The sequence below is a fragment of the Malaya genurostris genome, chromosome 1 (assembly GCF_030247185.1).
Source record: "Malaya genurostris strain Urasoe2022 chromosome 1, Malgen_1.1, whole genome shotgun sequence".
In the NCBI taxonomy this organism is placed as follows: domain Eukaryota; kingdom Metazoa; phylum Arthropoda; class Insecta; order Diptera; family Culicidae; genus Malaya; species Malaya genurostris.
Genome location: NC_080570.1, coordinates 155,232,316 through 155,257,923, shown reverse-complemented (window position 1 = coordinate 155,257,923; position 25,608 = coordinate 155,232,316). Strand labels below are relative to the sequence as shown.

Genomic DNA, 25,608 nt, shown 5'->3' with positions numbered 1-25,608 from the left:
ATAAGCCTCTAGATGACCAAATCAAATACCAAATTTTATGACAAGCCGTCCACTAGTGTTTGAGTTCTAGATTTCATCAAGCTATGGAAAAAGACGCAGCGCATTCATGCAAAAAAAGCAACGGTAAAATTGAATGATTTGCGGTACGAATTGGTCCACCATTCCCCGTATTCTCCAGATCAGGCCCCCATCAACTATTATCTATTTCCGAATCTGAAAAGGTTTCTCCAGGGAAAGAAATTTTTGTCGAATGTTGAGGTCATTGCAGAAACGGAAAACTATTTTGAAGGCTTTGACAAATCTTTTTTGTTTTTTCCAAAGGGCATTAACATGTTGGAGGACCGATGGGTCGAGTGTTTCGCTCTAGATGGAGATTATACTGAAGAATACGAAAGTTTTCACCCGGCCCGGAACTTCTCATTCCATGTAGTATAAGAGAGCGAATTCCTTGCTACTGGTAAACAAGTTATCTTCAAATATGCAGATCTCGTTTGCTGATGACCAAAGTGTGATCAAGAGTAGTGGTCAGGCACTCGAACTAGCTTTCTAAATTACTCGACAACTGATTTTCGAAAACTCAGATTCAAATGTAACAGCTTCAGCTTCTGCAGTGTTCAAACTTACTCCACTTTCTCATGTTAACCTCTTCGGAAAACGTGAATAATTTCCACCCGTCACCCAAATTACTAAAATTGTTCTACTCTCTGAATGGTATTTAATTGCACAAGATAAATTTTTCCCTTGTATGGTGGCTTGGCATACTTGGATGTGATCACCTCTTCCCCTCCGCCCTAACCTTCACCCATTGTTTCTCGCCTGTGCTTTATCTACCATTTGGCAGCGTCGTCTGATGATGACAAAACTAAACACGCCAACTGAGATCCAGAGCCACAGTTTTGTTCAAGCGGACGGAGACAGCCAGGCATCACATAAAGGCCACATAAACTGTTCAACATTGTTTCGCGATAAATCGTGAGGTTTGCGCTCCTGTTACCGACTTCAGATTTTCATTACATTCTACAGTGCCATCGAAATTTAATGCACCGAAGGCGTTCGGCAAAGTTTCGCTATTCGTTTTGTTGGACGCATATTTTAAGTATACATACGACATTCGACGGAGCTTTGACGGGTGGTGGATTGGTGGAGATGTACGAAAGCAAATGTGCTAATTATACTCCATCATTTTAGAGAAGCATCCGCGCAGTCAGCGCTCAACCAACCAACCAACGACGACAGATGTGCCGACAAGCGCTAATTGAATTAAATTGACTTTTATCCCTCTTTGACCCACAAAACAGTGGCAACAACCGCCGCCGTCAACCGGGTCAGCAAGGATTCAATCCGACACGCCCGCGAGTTGACGGATGAAGAAGACAATCCCGGCGAGAAAACAAAAAAAAAGCGAAACGTGTCACCCGCGTACGATGATGATTGCAACTGGGTCACTCATTTATTGAAAGAAAAGCTTGCGAAAGCCGCAGGCCAATCCCCGCTTCCGTCCCACATAATGATGGGAAACAATTCGTTGACCCTTTTGAAGAAGAATATGGTGGTGGTGGTGGTGGGGGAAGAGGCTAATTGTGTCGTAAATCGCTATCGCACACTGGCACACCAACGAGGAATCAACCCCCCACCCCACACCCCTGCTCCCGATCTTGTTCTCGCACTTATTGTGTGGAGCCATTAATTCCCCGGAGGTCCCTGCCACCAGAGGGAGAGAGACAGAGAGAGAGACTTGCCAACAACGACGAGCACCAGCAATTTTATAGAGTCGTGAGCTAGACATTATTTTCAATATTTTCATGATTTACGGCTGTCGGAGTGCTGTGTGTTTGTGTGTGTGAGTGTTCCATTGGATGGGACCATATCTAGCGCGAATCTGGTCCAACAAAGCAAAAAGTGCCATCTGTTCTGGGTTTCTGCCATGCCATGGATTGGATCCAAGCAGTCGGGGAGTGGAAAACGTGGATTTACTCACTGCTTGGGGAATTGCTTTTTTTTTGGTTGAAGATTATCTAAAAGATAAAAGTAAATAAATTTCGAAAAGAAAAAATCAGCAAATTTGGTCAATTGTTCCAGCTTAGATCGTGCCTGGGATCTCGTTTCGATTTTACGCTGGCTACTCCAACTAGTCGTTTGATTATGTCTTTCTTGTGTTCGTAACAATTATCTAAAGTAAAACTGACGTACTTGGAAAACAAACGAACGAAAAAAATCGAATAAACGAATAAACGAATAAACGAATAAACGAATAAACGAATAAACGAATAAACGAATAAACGAATAAACGAATAAACGAATAAACGAATAAACGAATAAACGAATAAACGAATAAACGAATAAACGAATAAACGAATAAACGAATAAACGAATAAACGAATAAACGAATAAACGAATAAACGAATAAACGAATAAACGAACAAACGAATAAACGAATAAACGAATAAACGAATAAACGAATAAACGAATAAACGAATAAACGAATACTCAAATAATCAAATAATCGATATAACGAAAAAATTAATTAGAAAACTGAAATAACAAGAAAAACAGAAACTGCCAAAAAGTAAATAAGTGGCAGAACGGAAAGAACTGAATGAAGTGGTAAACATTGATGAACAGATTGAATAAAAAAATTGATAAACTGAGCAGGAAGATCTGACCGGAAGAAATGGCTAAAATGGAAAAGCTGGCATAAGTAGAAATGTCAAAAAGCGAAGAATGAAAAGAAATGGAACCTCGAAAGAACTGACAGAAGTGGAAGAGTTGAACGATCTGATAGAACTGTACGAACTAAAAGAATAGGAAGTGCTTGAAAACTGGATAATTTGAAAGAGCTGGAAGACAGAACTGAAAAAAAAACTGGCAAACATTGATGAACAGAAAGAAATGTGAAAGAACGAACAGAACTAGATGAACTAGAATCAAAGAAGAACTCACTGAACGGTGAGAGCTGGCAAAAATAAAGAAATGGTAGAACTGGAAGATCTAAAAGAACAGGAAGAATTTGAAAGAATCAGAAGAACTGGCGAAAACGGTAAGGGGAAAAATTATATAACTGGATGAAAAAGTAGAACTGTCAAAAGGTGAATAACTAAAAGAAATGGAAACCAGAACTGACAGAACAACAACAACAAGAAATGGTAGAACGGGAAAATCTTGAACTGGTAACAAACTGAGAATTTCCAGTCGAACTGAACAATCCGGCAAAATGGGACAATTGAAAGAACTGGCAAAAGTGAAAAACTGACACACCTGGACGGACTGGTTTTTTACTGGAAAAAAACTAATGGGCCTGGCGAAAATCAAAGTACTGACAGAACTGAGAGAATTGAAAGATGTGAAGTAACAAGATGAACTGGAAAAACTGACAAGAATTGGAAGAACTTCAACAAAACTGGCAAAAATGGATGAACTGACAGAACTTAAAGAACATGAAGAACTATGGAAGAAGAAAATGGCGAACATGGAAATATGGAAAGACTCGTCGAACTGGCACAACTAAAAGAGCTTGCAAAACTGGAATACTTGGATGAGCTAAACCAACTGGCAAAATGGAAGAACTGACAGAAATGAAATAACTGGATGAACAGAAAGAACAGACAGAAGGCGAAGAACTAAAACAAGACCGGCACCGTGGAAGAACTGGTAGAAGTTGAAGAGCTAACAGAAATTGAAGAACAGGCAGAACGGGAAGATCTTGAAGAACTGAAATGACTTAAAGAACTTGCAGAACGAAAAAAAAGATAAATTTGAAGAACTGGCATCACAGACATATCAAAGAAGCTGGCAAAAAATGAAAGAACTGACAGAACTTCAAGATTTGAAGAACTGAAAGAAATGGTAAAATGAAAAAAAATAACAATAACTGAAAGAACTAAAAAAACTGGCAAAGAAACTTACCGAATGGAAAACTGGTCAAACGGAAAGAACTGACGACGCGAGAAGAGCAGAAGCCATTGTAAAATGGAAAAACTAAAAGAGTTTGCAAGACTGCATTAACTGGATGAACATGAAGAACTGACAGAAGTCGAACAACTAAAACAAATGGCAAACGTAGAAAAACTGGTAGAATTGGAAGAGCTGAAAGTACTTGAAGAACAGGCAGAACGGGAAGGTCTTGAAGAATTTTCAGGACTTGACGGATTGGCAGATCGAAAAAAAACTTGATAAACTGGAAGAACTGGTAACACGGGAAAAACAAAGGAGCTATCAAAAATTGAAGAACTGACAAAACATGAAGATTTGATGGAACAGGAAGAACTGAAAGAAATGGTAAAATAAAAAATTTAACAATAACCGAAAGAACTAAAAAACTGGCAAATATGGAAGAATATGAAGAACTTACCGAATGGAAAACTGGTCAAACGGGAAGAACTGACAACGCGAGTTAAGCTGAAGCTACTGCAAAATAAAAAACTAAAAGCACTTGCAAGACTGCACTCAGGAATCAGAACAAATTGGCTCAAATGGCACGTTCCCCCTTCCAGTTAGTGCAGATGAATAGGAAGAACTGGCAGAAAAAGATGAGCGAAAAGAATTGTTACCGTAGAAAAACCGAAAGCCTTGACTAAAAGAAACCGTAAAAGAACTGCAAGTAGTAAAAGAGCTGAAAGAACTTGTAGAAATGTAAGAAAAGGGAATATGTTAACGATCTAAAAGGATTGACAGAACTAAAAAAATGAATAAATTGGAACAACTGGCAACACGGTGGGAACTGAAGTAAATAGCAAAAATTGAAGAACCGACAGAACTGAAAGATGTGATGGAACAGGAAGAACTGAAAGAACTTCAAAGCAGGCAACAACTCGAAGAACAAGAAAAACTGTCAGAAATGGCTAAACTGGAAGAACTGGTTGAATTGGTAGAGTAAATAGATCTAGGAATACTGGAATAACTTGATGAACAGGAAAAGGTGGCAGAAAGTTGAGAACTAAAATAAATGTCAACCGTGGAAGAAAACTAGCAGAAGTGTGAGAGCGGGAAAAAACTGGAAAAATGGAGGAACTGAAAGGATTGGTAGAACGGAAAAAACTTCATTTAGAGGTTAACCTTTTGTTGTGCTAGGGCACATAACCAATTTCACTATCTTTACGTTTCGTCTTACACTCGTCAGTGCAAAACAGTTCATATTGAACTGCTTACTGCGAATCTAAACAGTTCAATTTGAACCGCTAAGCAGACGTAAAGTTATTGCTATTTGCAACTGCAATAAAAAAAGTAAAATGGAAGAACTGACAGAAATGGAAGATGTGATGGAAGAGGAAGAACCAAAAAAACTGGAAAAAATAAAAAACTGGCGTCAAATGGAAGAACTAAAAAAAACTGTCAAAAAAAGAAGAAAACAAGCAAAAATTGCAAAAAGTTGAATAACTGACAGAACAGGGAGATTTGATAGAAAAGGAAGATAAAAAAACTGGAGAACTGGTAACAACTAGAAGAACTAGAAAAACTATCTGAAACGAATAAACTGGAAGAACTGGGAATACAGGTAGAACTCAAAAAACTACCGAAAATGGAAGAACTGGTTGAATTTGCAAAGTAAAAAGAACTGGGGAAACTAGAATAACTAAATAAACAGGAAAAATGGCGGAGAGTGAAAAACTAGAAGAAATGTCAACCGTGGAAGAAAACTATCAGAAGTGGAAGAGCGGAAAAAACTGGCAAAAATGTTAGAAAGAAAAGATATTGAAAAACTGAAAGGATTAATAGAACGGAAAAAACTGGCTGATCTGTAAGAACTGGGAACACGGGAAGAACTAAAGGATCTAGCAAAATGGAAGAACAGATAGAACTGGAAAATGTTATGGAAGAAGAAGAACCGAGAGAGCTGAAGAAAATGGAAAACTGGCAACAACTGGAAGAAATAAAAGAACTGACAAAAATGGAAGAAAAGGAAAAATTTATCAAACGAAAAAACTGGCTAATCTGGAAGAACTGGCAACACGGGAGGAACTAAAGTAGACAGCGAAAATTGAAGAACTTGCAGAACAAGATGAATTAAACAAAAATGACAATAAAGGGGGACACGGAAAAATTAAATAAATGGTGCCAGAACTGAAAGAATTGGGAAAACTGAAGAGATGGAAGAGCTGACAAACTGCAAAATTGGGAGAACTGGATGAACTGATAGAACTGGAAGATGTGACGGAACAGGAAGAACTGAATGAACTGGGAAAATAGAAAAACTGTCAATAACTAGAAGAACTGAAAACTGAAAAAATGGAAGAACTAACAGAACTTGAAAAGCTGGCATAACAAGAAAACCTAAAAAATGACAAGAGGGGGGAACGGACAAACTAAAGAAATGGTGCCAGAACTGAAAGAACTGGGAGAACTGAAAGAATGGAAGAACTGACAGAACTGAAATATTGGGGAAAATTGAAGAACTGAAGCAACTGATGAAACGGAAGAACTGGTTGAATTTGCAAAGTAAAAAGAACTGGGTAAACTGGAATAACTGGATGAAAAATGGCAGAGAGTGAAGAACTAAAAGACATGGCATCCATGGAAGAACTAATAGAAGTGGAAAAGTGAAGAAAACTAGTCAAAATAGAAGAACGAAAAGATCTTGAAGAAATGAAATGCTACCAGTCCTACGAAATACAAAAGCGGGATAAACTGGATGCCCTGGGAACACCGGAAGAACTAAAGGAACTAGCAGAACAGAAGAACTGGCAGTACTGGAAGATGTGACGGAACAGGAAGAACTGGAAAAACTGGGAAAATAGAAAAACTGGCAACAACCGGAAGAAAAAAAATGAAAGAACTGACAGGACTTGAAGAACTGGCAGAACAAGAAGAACTAAAAAATTGATAAGACAATAAAGGAGGGACACGGACACACTGAATAAATGGTGCCAGAACTGAAAGAACTGGGAGAACTGAATATCTTGGCGATCTGAAAGGACTAGCAGAACGGAAAAAACTGAATAAACTGCCAAATTGGGAGAATTGGAAGAACTGAAAAACTGGAAAAACTGACAACAAGTGGAAGAATTTCAATAAAACTGGAAAAAAATGGAAGAACTGGCAGAACAGGCAAAACTGGAAAATTGAAGAACCAAAGCAACTGGTAAAACGGAAGAACTAGGTGAATGTGCAAAGTAAACAGAGTTGGAAAACTGGAATAACTGGACTGAACAATGGCAGCGAGTGAAGAACTAAAAGAAATGGCAACCATGGAAGATTTAAGAGAAGTTGAAGAGTGGAGAAAACTGGCCAAAATGGAAGAACGAAATAGTCTTGAAGAACTGAACCGAAATAACCGGAAGATATTGATAACTGGCAACCACTAGAAGAAATGAAAACAAAACTAACAAAAATTGGGGAATAGGAAGAACCCATCGAACGGAGAAACTGGCTAATGTAGAAGAATTGGTTACACGGAAAGAACTTCAGCAACTGGTAGCATGTAAGAAGTGTTCGAACTGGTAGGTAGAACTTATAAAAAGCAAAGCACTAAAAGAACAGGAGACGTCAAAAAACGAGGTACAGGAAAAATAGGAAAAAACGGAAAACACTGGCAGAATTGGAAGAAATGGAAAAACTGGCAAAATGAAGGAATCGTAACAATTGGAAGAACTAGCAGAGTGTGAGGAACTGGATGATGTATAAGAACTGATAAAAACTGGAACAGCTAGAAGTAGACAAAAGACCTAAAAAAGAAAAAGAAAAACTAAAGAATTTAAGATTGCAGCGAACTGAAGGAACAAAGCTAATAAAACAAATCCTACAAGTAATGAGTCTAGAAGTAAATTTTTCGGTTGTCGTAGGCTTGAGTCTCGTCCTAGAACTGTTCCTGGCACCAAATATAATCTTATATACTCGTGATTTTACATTCTATTCGGTGCACATAAAGGGAGCGTCGCAGTTCAGGCAAATTCACGCTAAAAAACATATAATATTGTGTGATTGGAAAATTTTCCGATAAAAAATTCACTGAAATACGAAAAAGTACAGCGACCGCCGCGACTTGAACCGAGAATAATTGGAAACGCAAAGTACGTCCGTTAATCGACTGAACCAAAGAAGCACACATGAAAGTCCACAGTATTTTAAATCAATACCAAATACCAAATAGTGTTTTCATCGTTGGAAATTTATTTGAACATGCGGTTAAACACGGATGTGTGCGTTTTATTCTCTCTAATTAGTGGACTCAATATCTAATCGTGCGAAATATAATTGTTCAGTCAACGATCAATCAAATTGAACCCAACCCAATTTATAATTTAGAATTGATTGATCCTAACTAACCCTGATTCAAGCTCATTAATCGAAAAGTGATTCCTATGATCAAACGGATGTTTACCACGCAATACAAAATCTTTCCCGGGCTTTTGCCGACGGTTGCAGAAAGAGGGGGGGGGGGGGGGGGGGGGGGGAAGCAACCAGAGTCATGAATAAATATTATTGACTATCGACATTCCGGATTGATGTTCCCTGATCATCATCACCATCATCCTCATGACAAGCAACTCGCGCTTCGGTGCTCCGATAAGAGAGTAGTTATCAGTAGCCGGCAGCCAGGACTCCAGTCCTCAGTCCGACAAACGGGACCCGATAAGCATAATTGTATTGAATCTGGCTGGTTGCTTGCATTCTTCTTGTCATCATTGTTGCTTCGGCTGCTGCTGCTAACTAAGTACGAAGTTGAGTACGAAGCAGACAGTAAAAACCATAACGGGGGTTGTTTTCCTTTGACTTCGACCCCGGATTGTCCGATCCTAGAAAGAAGGACATAAGTGTGAGATGGGGAAGGGGGAAAGCCCGAACATCTTAGCAAACATTTACTCTCGTTGTGAGTAAGTATCGATGAAAAACTGATCCCTGTTTGGGATGGTGGAGAAGGGAGGGACTGAAAGGTGAGCTCAGTGCCCGATAAAAACGGATGACAAACGGCTGACGGAGAGAAATCATAAACTAACTCTGCTTTTGTGCCGTGGTGAATTTTAATAATCTGTTTGCCTTTCATTCATCCTTTTTCGTTTCGTTTTCCTTCTTGCCACCAGCCGGTGATCCGATTTCAGACTCATTCAACTAGGATTTGGTGTTCTAAAAGAGCTGTAGATGATGGCAATCACTTTTATAAAGTTCGAAATATGTTCTCAGCGCCGAAACCATTCATCCAGCTCTCAGTGTCCGAATAAACCACTCAACAGTTACATTTGTCATTTACCTGATTTTTCCGTAAGTTCAGTTTCACTATCCAGCTAACCCATCTTCAAACCTGCAGATCCGGTCGGTCAGTTCCTCCTCCGGCTTCTCCAATAGAATCATCTCAGCGCGGAAAGGTCATTAATCTTTCCGGATTTCTCAACTGGAAAATCATCAAAAAAGAAAAAAAAGAAAACGAGTACCACTGCGGAACATTACGACCACTATTCCGAAGCTCGTAAGCTTGGTGGGTTTGCCTTTCCGGCGATGAGAATGATATTTTTCACCTTCGAGTACTCTACTTTGCTTTGATTTATGAAACATCTTCCGTTTTCATAGCTTCTCAGTTCCGTCCGGGGTTCCGGAATTCCACTAAACTAACGAGCGAATAATCCGGGATATTCGTTGTTCAAACATGTCCCGTGAACCAGATCACAAGTACACTGCTAAAAATCGTCACTTTATTTTTAAATGTGTTTCTATAACTACATTTCAAGACTCGCACGCTTCAAAATTTTAGCGCATAGAAGTTAAGTGTGTCGTCATATGACTCAATTAAATGCTGTAACATTTCAATCTTAAGTGCAGATCTGTTGATATAGAAAGAGACTAAAGTGTGTCCCTTTATGACGTTGATCAATGTCATAACATGTCAGTTTGAAGTGTCGCTAAACCTGTCGCTGTCATTTACTGATACGCCTTTTAAAAAATCACAATTCAATATTTATTTCTATGACCTCTTCGACGAAACGAATTTCGACGAAATGATCACTTCGGCGAAACGACTTTCGGCGAATTTAAATTTCGGTGAAATGACCTCTTCGGCGAAACGACTTTCGACGAAACGACTTTCGACGAAATGACTTTCGACGAAATGACTCATTCGGCGAAATGGCATTCGGCGAAACGACTTTCGGCGAATTGACTTTCGACGAAATGACCCATTCGGCGAAATGACCCATTCGGCGAAATGACCCATTCGGCGAAATGACTCGGCGAAAGGACTTTCGGAGAATTTAAATTTCGGCGAAATGACCTCTTCGACGAAATGGCATTCGGCGAAACGACTTTCGACGATATGGCATTCGGCGAAACGACTTTCGGCGAATGGAACTTCGGCGCAGTTACCTCTTCGGCGAAATATCCCACTCGGCGAAATGATCCATTCGACGAAACGACTGTCGGCGAATTGGCTTTCGGTGAAATGACCAGCCCCGTGTGTGCACCTTCCAACGAATTTTTTTTTGCGCTCACTTTTCTCAAAAATATCTGAACCAATTTCAACAAACTTAGGATCCGTTGAAAGCTACTATTGGTCCATTGATCAAGTTCAAAGATCAAATGGCAGTGATTTCTGGTCCCAGTCATTTAATGGCATAAGTGACGTAACCAACTAAAACGTGCTTTACCTCTCCGTTTCCTCGTGATGCCCAATTTCAGCAAAAGCAAGGCTCATTGTGGAACTACTATTGGTTCATTAAACATATTTAAAGTTCAAATGGTTGTCACTTACGGTTCCGGTGATATAATGACATAAGTGACGTAAACGTCAAAACTCATTATCGCTCATTTTTTCGGATATGGACTAACCGATATCACTAATTTTAGGCTCGTTCGAGAGTGAAGTTGGGCTGAGGGTCGTTTTCGGAGACAATATGGCATATATGCAGAGGTCATTCTTTGTAATCGCATCACTTAAGAACGGATGGACGGATTTGCATGATTCTTTTTGTGCTTGATTAGATTCTACCCCCGCCGGGTTCGCACATCAAAAAATTTTGGAAAATTTGCCGGAAACGTTGGAAAAATCCATAAAGTTGTTTTGTATGGACAATGGAATTTTCCGTTGAAAAAGTTGCCAATGATTGCTAGATCTACGGTTGATGTTTGGCGCGCAAGCAACGAGTACCATAAGTGCTTGGCCGTCGAAAGAAAGAATACTAGATCGTTGAAAGAATCTTTTGGCGCGCATCGAGTTGTTTTGTGTGAAGTTTTCGCATGCATATTTGATTCATGTTATTCGTCATTCCGAGCCACGTGCTTAATTGGGTAGCAACTTTATTGCTTACTAATGTCGTTTTCGCTTGAGAAAACTGAAACTGACCCAGGGTAGTTTCATCAAATACTTTTTAACGAAACTGTGTTGGTTTCGCACTTAGCAACGAGGATCTGAACGAACCTGATATGAAAACCAGGTTATAACTGATTCGATTTTTAGTTCAGCAATGTTGAAACTAGCTTCAAACAAACGGTTTGACAGCAGTTAGGGAGGAAACTGGGATAAATTTAGAACTAAACGAAAACGAAATAAATGACTATCGGAATGTATACTGTTCTAGAAATAGGCAGGAGAAAAAGTTCTGATATCGTTCACCAGTTGATGGATTGTGTGTAATGGAATCAGATGAATAACACTGATCATTCTGAGTGTGAGTTTAAAAAATCTGAAAATTTTTGAATTATTCAATGAAAAGATTGAAGCGCTAAGGTCAAACTAAGAGATTTTCCTTGAATTTTGCTGACTAGATCAATGTTCAAGAGGATTACCATAAAGGAATGAGACTGACATTTTCTATGCATTATTCTGTGAAGAATGTTCAAACTTGTAAGATCAATATCAAATTAAAATTTAAGCGTCGTCTCACCAAACAACAAAAAATTTCACAGTACCTGAAAAATATCCACTGTAATAGAGCTATAGAGTACGCGTGGCACTTTTTGGCAACTTGAACACATTTCTGAGAAAATTTTGTCGCTTCTTAAAAGCTTTACAAGGAACTGTTCAAAATAAGTTCTGTTGTGTTGGGTGAACATTCAAGTATGAGTGATTCCCTAAAAACGGACTGTTCAGAATATTTTGTATGCTTCTTAATCCAAAGCTTTTTTTTACGAAATTTTCGTTACTTTGGCTAAATACAAATTGTGAATATATCCCACCAAATGAAGAACTCTAGAAAAGAAACTCTTCAACATATTGTTAAATTGTTCAATACAAAACTCTGGTTAGTGAGCTTTTTCATCGATTACCGAAAGCAAGAATCACATCTGGAAAAGAAAATGTGGCACCTCATATCCTTTATGTCGAAGCCATTAGAGAGAGAGAGAGATCTCTGTTCAGTTCTTTGATACAAAGGATGAGATGGGAATCTGTACCATTGCTCAATTTTTGCTTAACAGAAGTATTTCACATTTTCACAATATTTTTTGGTGATATTTCTTTTTTGGGCTGAAGCGAATGTATGTCGAATTCCGTTGATTGTAGGTTAATCAGAAAAATAATGGCGAGAAACGTTAACCACTTAGTCGACAATTCTGCTGTCCGAAAACATAAATTCAAACAAATAATTTTTGGGCGATACGAAGTTCGACGGGTCAGCTAGTTGCGATATAAAGATTTACGTACCTTCTAAAGGGTGATTTTTTAAGAGCTTGAGAACTTTTTTAAACAATAAAACGCATAAAATTTGCAAAATCTCATCGGTTCTTTATTTTAAACGTTAGATTGGTACATGACATTTACTTTTTGAAGATAATTTCATTTAAATGTTGACCGCGGCTGCGTCTTAGGTGGTCCATTCGGAAAATCCAATTTTGGGCAACTTTTTCGAGCATTTCGGCCGGAATAGCCCGAATTTCTTCGGAAATGTTGTCTTCCAAAGCTGGAATAGTTACTGGCTTATTTCTGTAGACTTTAGACTTGACGTAGCCCCACAAAAAATAGTCTAAAGGCGTCAAATCGCATGATCTTGGTGGCCAACTTACCGGTCCATTTCTTGAGATGAATTGTTCTCCGAAGTTTTCCCTCAAAATGGCCATAGAATCGCGAGCTGTGTGGCATGTAGCGCCATCTTGTTGAAACCACATGTCTACCAAGTTCAGTTCTTCCATTTTTGGCAACAAAAAGTTTGTTAGCATCGAACGATAGCGATCGCCATTCACTGTAACGTTGCGTCCAACAGCATCTTTGAAAAAATACGGTCCAATGATTCCACCAGCGTACAAACCACACCAAACAGTGCATTTTTCGGGATGCATGGGCAGTTCTTGAACGGCTTCTGGTTGCTCTTCACTCCAAATGCGGCAATTTTGCTTATTTACGTAGCCATTCAACCAGAAATGAGCCTCATCGCTGAACAAAATTTGTCGATAAAAAAGCGGATTTTCCGAATGGACCACCTAAGACGCAGCCGCGATCAACATTTAAATGAAATTATCTTCAAAAAGTAAATGTCATGTACCAATCTAACGTTTAAAATAAAGAACCGATGAGATTTTGCAAATTTTATGCGTTTTATTGTTTAAAAAAGTTCTCAAGCTCTTAAAAAATCACCCTGTATAAGTAAACCCGCAAAATAGGAACCTTTAATTTAACAAGCAAAAGGCCATGGATATGGAATGTTGTCGTAAAACTCTCTATTTTTCCGGCAAACTGCTTTTGTAACAGAAAATATTTAGTTTTGTTTAGTTTGTGTAGCGCAATTTAATACAAATGTATTAAAGCAGTGTTGCTAACTTCTTTATTAGGGAATTAAGATATATACATTCATAAAATGTAAGCAATTTTCCATCAAACGCTGATGAAAAATTGATCAAAACTGATATTTCATCCAAAAAGTCAGGCCAATCTTTGAAACAGAAGAAATCAACTCGGATTTCAATATTTTCGCTATGATTTGCAGAAACGTTGGAACGCAATATATATCAGAAATTCCGAATATTCCGATCTTCTATCGATTTTTTGAGATTTTACGAAAACCCTAAAACAAAAAACATAATTTTAGTAGTTATCCATTCCGTTGTGCATAAAAATTGTTTGAACTTTTTCCCAATACAAAACTATAACAATTTTTAGAGTTATAGGTTATTTACTAAAGTTTTTAATTTTTTTAATAAAATCTAAGTTTCAGTTTTTTTTTTTGTAAATTTTGTTCATAATAAATTTCCAACTAAAATAATAAAAAAATATATGTCATAAAATTTAAAAGTTTTGATTTGTTTATGTTTGGCAATATTTTCTCAATTATAGAAATTCTCTGTATATTTCTTTGAACGGATATTCTATTGAGATTCTTTGAACGGATATATAATTTTGATCATTAATACATTGTTTCTGGTAATGATTCCAAAATTCTGAATCAAAAAAATGTACATGTCATCGCTTTAATTTTTGAGTTATATACAAACATGTGAAAAAAAATGAAAAATTCATATATATATTTATAAATTCATCGATTTTTTAATGTCTTCTTTTGATTGTGCAGGATTGGTAGTTGAGCAAAAATTGTAGCTAGTATCACTAGCAATCGAATGATGTGTAAAAATATATAGGTCATCGCTTTGAATTTCGAGATATTTACGATCATTGTAAGCAGTCTCATCTTTTCTTAGCTCATCTATCTACAGTTTTCATTATAACTTTGGGTAGACAACCCTATTTTTATTTTTTTTTCAGTGCATTTTATTTGTGGAAGTATGAATGAATGATGATGAACAAATTTTGAAGATCGGTTGACTAACAACAAAGTTATGACTCGGTAAAGTTGAAGTATTCAATATTTTCTATGCGACGTTTATGCCAAAGGAAAGAAAATTGGAAAGCAGATAGGGCATTTTGGGCGCGTGAAAAAAACTGTGAACGGGAAAAATCAACTTTTCATTGGTTTTCCTTTACCAATCGTCTGTTACAAAGTTTTGGAATCAATCTACGAACTTCACAAAATTCGAGGGTGTAAAATTGGTTGAGATCCGTTGAAAAACAGCTGATCTATGACAGCTCAAAATTACCGTTCCAACTTTTTTTTGGGGCTTGGTATTTGGAGTGTTAAATAATGCTTTATAATGTAAAAAAAAGTTTGAATAAATTTGCTCAAACTGTTTCTCCGTAGAAAGAATTCAAAAAAAAAGAATGTTTGATTCATATTATCTCTTACTTCCCCTTAAAAGTGTTTCAATTCAAGTACGACACCCTTTACTCTTTGTCAACCGAAACAACTTTGTTTCGTCGCACTCAACCGGTTCGGAAAGCTTCAACGAGTCTACTGTAACCGCAGGTTTGGCGCACTACTCTGAAAACCGAAAATAAGTGAACCATAATCACCTACAGAATGGTAAAAAGTGGCGCCTAAGCATTGGATTCCAGCAGCCTGTGCGCCACTTTGAACAATTCTCCAGTTGGGAAAAAAATTCCCACAACCTGCATATCTTCGGTACTGTAAAGTAGAGCATTGCAGAGCCAGAAATCAGTGTCGATGAAAGTCTGCCTTTCGTGTGTCGCGACCAAAAAAAAAAAAATAAAGCTGGCATAATTTCGAAGGACTCGAGAGCAGCCCAAAACTAAAAATCCCTCCTGAAAGATTCCAATCCACACAAACCACAAAAGTACAAATTGACACAGATTCGTTCGGATGCATCCGAGTGAAGAGTGGAGTCGGGTTAAACGAATCGCAAAACTTCTTACTTTGGCCACCGATTTTACCCCGAAATCCCACGGAGTAGCACTCGCGAGCTCTCTGGAGACCGGAGGCATCGCAAATTCCGTGGTCCGGAAATGGCTGACGGCCTTTGGCACAGTGTTAACACGTAAATTTCGCAACATCATCGAACATCGTGCAGTACCACCACCAACCCCCCCTCTCCGTCCCCTTCGTTGGTTACAACAATTGAACGCCCCGGTTAGCCCGCCGAAGAGCTCGAATAGTGTCGCCAGAAAAATAAATTATATTTTATGTGTCAAACCATCCCACCCACCTCCGGGTCGGGGAAAAATGGGCGAAGGATGACGGTTTATTTTACCGCGGAGATTTTGCAGATAGTTTGGGTTTTTCCTGGGAGCTTCGAGCCAAATTCGTTGCTGAGTTATCCGGTGGCCTAGAGGTTTATCACTATTGATGCTGGTGGGTGATAATCCGCGGCGAATGAGGCAAATTCATTCGAACTGCACCGGGATTTGGGATGGGGACTGGGGCTTTGTGTTGGTTGAATTGAGTTTTGGCAGAACATGGAAATAGATTGTTCTCTCGACTGTTTGTTGTGTAAATTGCCTCAATTGGCGAAAGCGGGGAGAAAGTACTGCTGTGATAATTTGCATATTATTTGTATCGACTGTGTTTAGCTAAAACCATTTATCGATGAAATAAACACGATCTATCTATTGTTCGGTTAACGGTGGTGGGTAAACCATCGTAATCCTACGCTAATTGCCGGAAACACCAATATGGGAATTGTTCCAATTCCGCTTCAAAGTTCTAATACAATCCGAGTCAGCAGTTCGGAAGGTATTAATCTGCCCGGCTCTCATAAATAGTTGCGATAACCAATATATCATCATCGACCGAGAAATTGACCGAACGCTAGTTCGGCCTACCAGCGCGCAATATGTGGGTTCAATTAATTTTCCCCTTCATTTGTTGGTAGGCCGAGCAGAACTGAACCACTTTGTTCCATTACATACCAGACACATCTGCTGCTGCTATACAGCTGCCGTACAAATGAAATCCGAACGCAGTCAAGATTGTTGATCAGTGACCGAGATATGGAGGAGGCACAGGAGGTTGCCATAGGAAACGATAAATACGAGACCGCAAACAACTTGGTTCTGTAGCTAATCAAAGCAATCCGGAAGCAACATTCATCATTCATCGCAGGCGTTTGAATGTAATGAAATGAAACTGAAAGAAAAAAAAAGCAGAGCGACTAGATTAATTTGCTTTCCTGCATGATTTGCTTGGACCGATGTTTTCACCGGTAAATGTACGACAAGCTCAAGCATGACTCTTCAGCATGAATTCACATAAAAAAAGGGTAAGGGAGAATCGGAATTCTTTGATCACTCGTGTTTTACCGAAAACTATTGAAGGAAATTATTTGTTTTCTTTATTATTGTAAACTAGCTGATTTACCCGGCGTTACTCGGAAATGTTTCGTGAAGGCAAGGCCGAAAAACAATCTAGAAATTGTCCTCGCCATTGATACTCTGATTGTAATGAAACACAACTTAGACGACAACCCGTTTGAACAACACTCCGTTCATATTCAGATTGCGAATGATCAATGTCCCATCTCAGATCTCACAATAATCAAAATTTCCCTGGTTTTTCTCGATAAATTGGGTCAGTTTTATATTTGAACCCTTTTGTTAGAAACATTTTAAACATCTTTCTCTCTATAAATACTTTCATAGTAACCTCCGAGTTTCAGCGTATTTCCGTACTTCCTCGTTACATTCGATCTACAATACATTTGGCTTCCATGGCTACAAACACTTGCTACTCCCTCCTAGTTATATAAATTTTTGACATGATTATTTCCAGGTAATCGCTCAAAATTTTTTATCTGATAATGATTATTTTATAACGAAAGTCTGTTTAACATCATAACTACATTCGTACTATACAATAACTTTTTTTATATCATTTATTTTACCTCGACTTTAACCATTTTGAATATAGAATTATGATTCAGTTAATACAAATGGTGTTGTAATCTTATTTCAATTTCACCTTGAGTCGACAGTTTACTCAATTTACAGAAAAAAGCACATTGATTCTATGATTTCGTCAATTCAGATCAATGTTGAGAATGCTCTCTCATCTTCAAAATAACTTTATAATCTATTTTGATTTAACTTCCTTTTGTAGGTGAACTTACTATAGATCTCCTCCATGATTACTCTGAGTAATGTAGAAAGTATCTGTGCTTTTAAAAAAATATCGAATCCCACTCTGGTACATGTGCAAATCTTGGTGGCGATTCGTTTAATTGTTTCGTAGTTATGCTCAGACTTAAAAACACTCACGTTCATAGACAGACAAAGATTATTTTTCATGAATTCTTCGAATTTCCCGGCAAAATGGAACCAGATCCTTTGAAATTATTTAAAGAATATTGTGTTGCACTCGAATTAACAACAGCAATACTATCTACAACGACCTTTAAATTCTTGCCATTCTCTTGTTTTACGAAAAATGGGAGATGAAAATTTATTTTCAAAAACCCCTCCTTCTAGTCTAAATGTCGATTCTCTTCAAATTATATAAATTTCGTCATTGACCCTCTCCCCCATGTTAAGCACACTTTCTACACACTTTTCCTTCCTGAAAGTATCCCAATGATCATCTCTGAAGAGCAAGCAGTATCTGTGCCAAATTTGGTAGCAATCCGTTCAGTAGTTCCGGAGTTATGCCGTTACAAACATTACATCCCCCTATTTAAGGCACGTACTACATCCAGCCCACACGGATATCCTTATAATCATATCTAAGTTGCGCAAAAAGTATCTATGGTCTTCAAAAAGTATCGATTCTCGTCAAATTAAATAAATTATTTCATGACTCCTGTTAAGTATACTTGCTACGCTCTCTCCCCCATAAAAATACCCTTAAAACTACCTCTGAAGAGCAAAAAACAGCTATGCCAAGTGTGATAGCAATCCGTTCAGTGGTTTCGGAGTTATGTCGTTACATCCCCCTTTTTAAAGGCACTTGCTACATCCACCCCCCCATATATATCATATCTAAGGTATGGGAAATGTTTGCATGATCTTCGATTCTTGTCAAATTTTATTAATTTTTTCATAGCCCCTCCTGTTAATGATACTTGCTACGCTTCCTCCCCTATAAAAATACCTTTATGACTATTTTTGAAGAGCAAGAAATAACTGTGCCAAATTTTATAGCAATTCGTGCAATAGTTCCGGAGTTGCCGTTACATACATTACACTTCATTTTTAGAGGCACTAACTACACCCTCACCCCGCAGAATATCCTTATAATCATATCTAAGTTGTGCAAAAAGTGTCTACGATCTTCAAAAAGTACCGATTCTCGTCAAATTAGAATTTTTTTTAATGACCACCTTTGTTAAGGACACATGCTACGCTCCCTCCCCCCATGAAAATATTTTTATAACCATCTCTGAAGAGCAAGAAGCACATGTGCCAAGTTTGATAACAATCCGTTAGGTAGATTCGAAGTTATGCCATTACAAACATTACACACTCTTTTTTAAAGGCGCTTGCTACATCCGTCCCCCATTAAATCATATCTACGGTATGCAAAATGTTTCTAAGATCTTCAAAAATATCGATTTTCGTCAAGTTATATGAATTTTTTCATGACCCCTCCTTGTTAATGACACTTGCTACGCTCCCTCGCCCCATAAAAATACGCTGACCATCTCTGAAGAGCAAGAAGTACTTGTGCCAAGTTTGATAGCAATCCGTTCAGTAATTCCGGAGTTATGCCATTACAAACATTACACCACCCTTTTTAAAGGCAGTTGCTACATCCACTCCCCCCCCCCATATAATCATGTCTATTATATGCAAATTGTTTCTATAGGCTTAAAAAAGTATCGATTCTCGTCAAATCAGACAATTTTTTTCATGACCCCCACTGTTATGAACACTTACTACGCTCCCCCTTATTAATATACCCTTATGATCTTTTCAGAAGAGTAAGAAATATCTTTGCCAAGTTTGGTGGCAGCCCGTTCAGTGGTTTCGGAGCTATGCCGTTTTAAATATTACACCCCCCTTTTTAAAAGCACTTGCTACATCCACCCATACTGCTACATCCACTTGCTACATCATATCTAAGGTATGCAAAATGTTTCTATGGTCTTCAAAACGTATCGATTCTTGTCAAGTTATATGAATTTTTCCATGACCCCCCCCTTCCTTGTTTATGACACTTGCTGCGCTTTCTCCCCTATAAACATACTCCTTAAACCATCTCTGAAATGCAAGAAGTACCTGGTGGCAATCCGTTCAGTAGTTCCAAAGTTATGGCGTTACAAACATACAAACTTACATCCATTTTTATGTATATGTAGATTCATAGTTTATTTTTCTTCTTCCAAAGACACTAGATCTCGACGTTTTTATGAATTTTTCAGAAACCTGGCAACAGCAAAAGTTTTCCTTCGTTTTTCAGTTTTTATGTGATTTTTCAAACCAATACGGATATTTTAACCGAAGTTTCGAAGTTATCCGGTATTTTTGGCGAATTTTCATATTTATGCAGATTTTTAAGCGAATTTGTTTTGTTTGTCTTTAAAAAAACACGAAACGTCGAGATCTGGGATGTGGTTGTCTTGAAACACATTTCTTTGTCAATTCTCTGGAACTTTAATCTTCTTAAAAAAAAATTAAGATTACACCCAATCTCGACATCTCAAACATTTCTAAACCATTTGACATCAAAAAAAATTGTTTAAATACCGAAATCTCAAAATTCCTCCAAAGCTGATTTGAAAAAAAAAATATTTTCGAGATAGCTCTAGATGTCTAGACGTTTTATGCATTTCTATAACATTTGGATCAAACAAAAATATTAGAATTCGAAAATATCTTTTTTTTTTTTCATACAGTCGTTACGACTCATGCTGACCTCTAGTGGGCTCATATCGAAGGCAGAAATTAATACAATTTTCATTCGTTCGGTGAGCCATAGTGGCGTTCTAGTTTTACCTTAACTATTTAGATGAATATTATAGCATCACCATCCGTATAAGCAGAGCAATTTTATTTGGTCGGATTACTGTTCGCTTACATCTCCAGGGTGACTCAGTCGATAGAGCAGTTCTACGAATAGAGCAGAATTTGCGGATACCCCAAGCTTGAATAGCTCGGCTATGAGAATGTCGTGGTTGATCGAATCAAAAGCTGTTTTTTGATCAGTATATATAGTGTCGATCTTGGATCCGAGTTCCAAATTTTCAAAACAAGTAGAAGTGAAACTTGAAAGATTCGTTGTCACTGAACGCTCAGGCATGAATCCATGCTGATCTTTCGATATATAGCATTTAATCGCTTCGAGGAGTACACCACTTACGACAATTTCAAAAATTTTTGAAGCAGCGGATAAGCTAGTAATTTCTCCGTAGTTTGCCACATTACGCTTATCTCCTTTTTCGTGGGTACCATAAACGATTGCTTCCAAATAGCGGGAAAACGTGAATCAATTAGTGATTGGTTGTATATTCTGCCGAGCGGTTCAACCAAAATAGTAAATATAGAATAGCAATATAGAAGGCATATCTCTCGTCAGCTGGCTGTGCAGAGCTTTACGAATTCAGGAAAATAATTGTTTAATGAAACGTACTTTTTCGAGGCATATTCTCCCATTACTACTAAAACAATTCTTCTCCCGTGATACTCATCTAAAGACTGTCCCAGAAAGTATGGACGCACTTTGATTTCGCTGTAAATAATTCACAAGTGTTAGATATTCAAATTTTTTTCGATATACTGATAATATTTCACTAAAACAACAGAATATTTTCTTGGCGACAAGTTTTGACACTTTTTTTCTAATCTTTTTCGAACTGTTGAATGGTTTCGGCTGCCGAAACACGTTTCCTAAGATGTGCCTTCGTTAATGCCAAAAATTCCTCAATTGGTCGAAGTTGTGGGCAATTTGGTGGATTCATATCTTTTGGGACGAAAGTGACATTTTTCGTAGTATACCATTCTACCGTTGATTTCGAGTAGTGGCAAAAAGCAAGATCTAGCCAGAAGACAACAGGATCTTTGTGGCTTCGAATCATGAGTAGAAGTAGTTTTTGTAAAAATTCCTTGATGTATATTTCGCTGTTCATTGAAGCAGTGGTGATGAAGGGTTTCGAAATCTTACCGCAGCTACAAATTGCTTGCCAGACCATAGCTTACTTACCCAATTTTTCGACTTCAATCGATGTCTCGGACTGGTTTAACACTTGCACCCTCTCGCACCGTATGATATTGTGGTCCCGGCAAAGATTTGTAATCGAGTTACACGTAGGTTTCGTCGTCCATGATTATGCAGTTCAAATTTCCAGCAAGAATCGTATTGTACAGCTTTCGAACTGTCGGCCTGATCGATGCTTCTTGTTTCGTACTACGTTTTAATTGTTCCTCACCGAACTTCCTGATTGCATTTCGCACGGCTTTTTCACTTACTCCTTTCATTTCTGCTATCTTTCTCAGTGACAGTCCGCGTTCTGTGCACCATTTGTACACAATTTTTTTGACGTTGTTCTGCTGAAAGTCCACGCATTTCGAAACAAACTAATGAAAACGAATAAACAACTGCACGAGTGGTTAGAGAAGAGTGTAAACAACAGAACGCAGCCATAAAAATTGACAGATTCTGAACCATTGCGAAATGGCGGCGGTTCTGGGTTGCATCCATACTTTCTGGGACAGTCTTTACGATCGTCGAAAACAAAGAGTATATCGGACAAACATTCGTTCCGTATCTCAATAGCATAACCGTTGCTCGTAGTCGACGTCGTTATCGACGACATTTTAATGAAAAGTGTCGCCTGTGACTACAAATGTCTAGGTTTATTCGTCTAAACACACCAATAGAAGAAATGCCCAGTTTTGTCGCACTAGTTAAGATACAAACTCCTGCGCGTCACCTTTTCAAAATGACAAAGGCAAAACCTAAACCATACTATTATAAAACCGGTATTTATACAACCTAAACATTGATTTCCAATCATCCAAAAATCGAAAAAATTCTGAACAACCGAAACAGCTTTCGTGCTCAGGAAAATAACCGAACCGCGTCCGCAAAGTACTGAAATTCTGAAGCGACCAAACGCGCTCTCTCTCTCTCTGTGCTCACATCATCAAAGGGTAAAAATTTGAACAAAATGTAAAGCAGTATCATTTTCATGACACTGGTGGCTTTTTCCTGAAAAGCAAGACATGGTCCACACACACACATATACACGCTCGCACCGGTTTTAGCACGTGCCAAACCGCACGATTCGGTGAGTGAAGCGAAATGCATACTTGTCAGGCACTTTACACTGTAAGCTCCTGGCTCCGGGGCTGCATAACTCCAAGGCGCTCATTCGTATATACATGTAACCAAACAGTTCCTCTGAAATTAGGACCCGATGTAAAGCGAGAGGGGATGAAGAGAGAGAGAGAGAGAGAGAGAGGTTATGCAAAACGTGTAGAATTTTCATTTGGCAAATAATTTCAATTTTGAATGTTCTCATGTACCACCACGTCCAGGACGATGATCCTTCCAGCACTCAACAACCCTCGAGCACTGTAACGTGTATTTTTATCTTATTTCCTTTCTCGCTTTTTTCTTTTCTTTTCATCTCACAAACCAGCTGGACTTGCAACTTCAGGACGAGTCCGGCGGCGATATCAGCAGTTTCATAACGAACGGCGAATGGGAGCTTTTGGGTAAGTTGAAAATCTTTTGCGGTTGTTGAGAAGAAATCAACTAATCACAGTAGTAGTAGTAGTAGGCGGAAAAAAGAGCATTCCCGCTTGTTTTTGTTTTGTTATGTCGCCCGCTCGGTTTCACGCGGTTGCTTTGATCATAATCTGTTCCGGCTGTAGAGCTGTCACCAAGCAACACAAGGAACACAAAGCCGAAATATTAATAAGAAACTTTTTTTTTGTGCCTCAAAGGCAATTTCCGTTCTCATTTGCACACTCACACTATGCTGTAAATTAAAATATTAGTCCCAAAGCGGATGTAGTTTTGTTTTTGTCCTCCAGCGCGACAGCTGACATCGCTCTTATCGGATATTTGAGCAAAAAAATAAAAAAAAAACAGCAACTTCTTTGATTTGATTGGAGAACCGCGTTGAGCGTGGAGTCTCGAATCCTAAGAAGTTAAACACTTCTTAGTCAGTAATTTGATTTGTTTTTTTTTTTTATTTTCTCTTCCCCCGACAGGCGTCCCCGGTAAGCGAAACGAAATCTACTACAACTGCTGCCCCGAGCCGTACATCGACATCACGTTTGCGATCCTGATCCGGCGGAAGACACTGTACTACTTCTTCAATCTGATCGTACCGTGCGTGCTGATTGCGTCGATGGCCCTCCTCGGTTTCACACTGCCACCGGACTCCGGCGAGAAGCTGTCGCTCGGTAAGTGGCCTCTACTAGAGATAATTTGAGCTAATCGAATCGAATGGGCCATCGGGACCGGAACGAATTTTTCAACTATCAAAATGGCACATTTTTCGCTGACTCAACCGACTGGTTCTGTGTGCTGTTCCTGATGCGATCCTGCCCGACAGTGGAAATTAGCTGTAATTAGTGCATCAGCTTCTCCCCCTTTCCTGCTACTTCCGGCACAGTGATAATGCCAGAACTGTCAGAATTTCCCCTCTCGACCGTTGTTGATTACCATTATCGAATCAGAGAACAGTAATGATAGTTTCCGATGTAGTTTTTTGCGGCTTACTGCTGTTACACCGTTTCTAGATTGCAGTTCCGAACCGAAGTCGGAGCAGCAGCCGGCGATTAATCGTCAGCAATTTTGTCTGCTATCATTAACAAGCTGTTTGAGTAATTTTCGGCATTCGGCTTCTCCCCATTAGAGGTGGAAACAGGGGAAAATCAGTTCGTCGGCGAAGAACCGATGGAGCGGTGAATGGGCCCATTTATGTTTTAATTAAACTAATTGGAGTAATGTTGTTGGATTCCAGAATCCGGAAGTACGGACCGGACCGAGGAGGGGGGATTGGTCACAGTGAGGGGTAGATTAAGGCACCGACGTGTGTATTTCGCATCGGTCGGTTGGTTGGCCGTTTCCGGAACTGTTGTACGTACGGAAAATCGGAACGAATGAAGTGCTCTGGAGTGTTGTGCTACGGAAGGAATCGAATTTTACGGCAATATTGACGAGCAAATTGAGCCGAATCGTTTTGATTACAGTTTTTTTTTGAGAAATTTAATTAAAAACTTAATTGAGATTAATTTACTGAATCCGTGCTGGATCCGGTTATGATACTTAAAATTCCTCCAACAGACATTATTGTAATCTCATTCTATGGTCTAGTAGTCAATGATTGCTGCCTAGAAAGCTGATGTCAGAAATGACAGAAAAGAAGTTGACATTCGTAGGTTACTGGAGACGTTCGAATAATAAATTTATGCTTGTAGAAATGATATGCACTCGTACTTAAGACAACGAAACTCATTGAATACGTAGAGAAATGCATTTGAATGGAGGCGCATGGTGTTTCGTGTTTTAATGTAGGGGGAGGTCACAGCACAGCACAGAAACGAAGTGTTTGGGACCAAAAGTTGGAAAAGTTGGGTGCAAAACGATATTTTTCTCTAATTATCGGTTCGAAGAAAACCTTGACTATTGCAGTGGAGCGTTTTTAGCAAATATCAGCAGCAAAGGTGACCAAATCATGATCGAATTGCTCCGATTTGCACGAAATTTTGCACACATCTTCAGTGTGACAAAATTTTGTTAAACTGAAACTGTTACGGCCAGTAAAATAGTACCAAAAAAGAAGTTCTAAGAACTCGATTGTACACTAGAATGGGATCAATTTCAGTTCCACTAAACATTTCGTGTTTCTTTTGGGTTCCATAAGCACCATGCAAAATTTTAGCTCGATCGGAGATCTCCGCGCCCAAGGTTTAAAGTTTGTATGGGATTTAGTATGAAGAAATTCACTTTTTACAAAGTAAAT

At 38.6% G+C, this 25,608-nt stretch overlaps 1 protein-coding gene across 1 annotated transcript in view; it reads left to right on the top strand.

Moving 5' to 3' along the window:
- The window catches only part of LOC131426294 (neuronal acetylcholine receptor subunit alpha-7), a 325,402-nt gene that overhangs the window by 265,692 nt on the left and 34,102 nt on the right, over window positions 1-25,608 (top strand). The window contains exons 7-8 of the mRNA XM_058588913.1: window positions 23,272-23,347; window positions 23,849-24,043. Of these exons, the coding sequence (XP_058444896.1) occupies window positions 23,272-23,347; window positions 23,849-24,043 (271 nt within the window). The remainder of the gene's footprint in view (window positions 1-23,271; window positions 23,348-23,848; window positions 24,044-25,608) is intronic.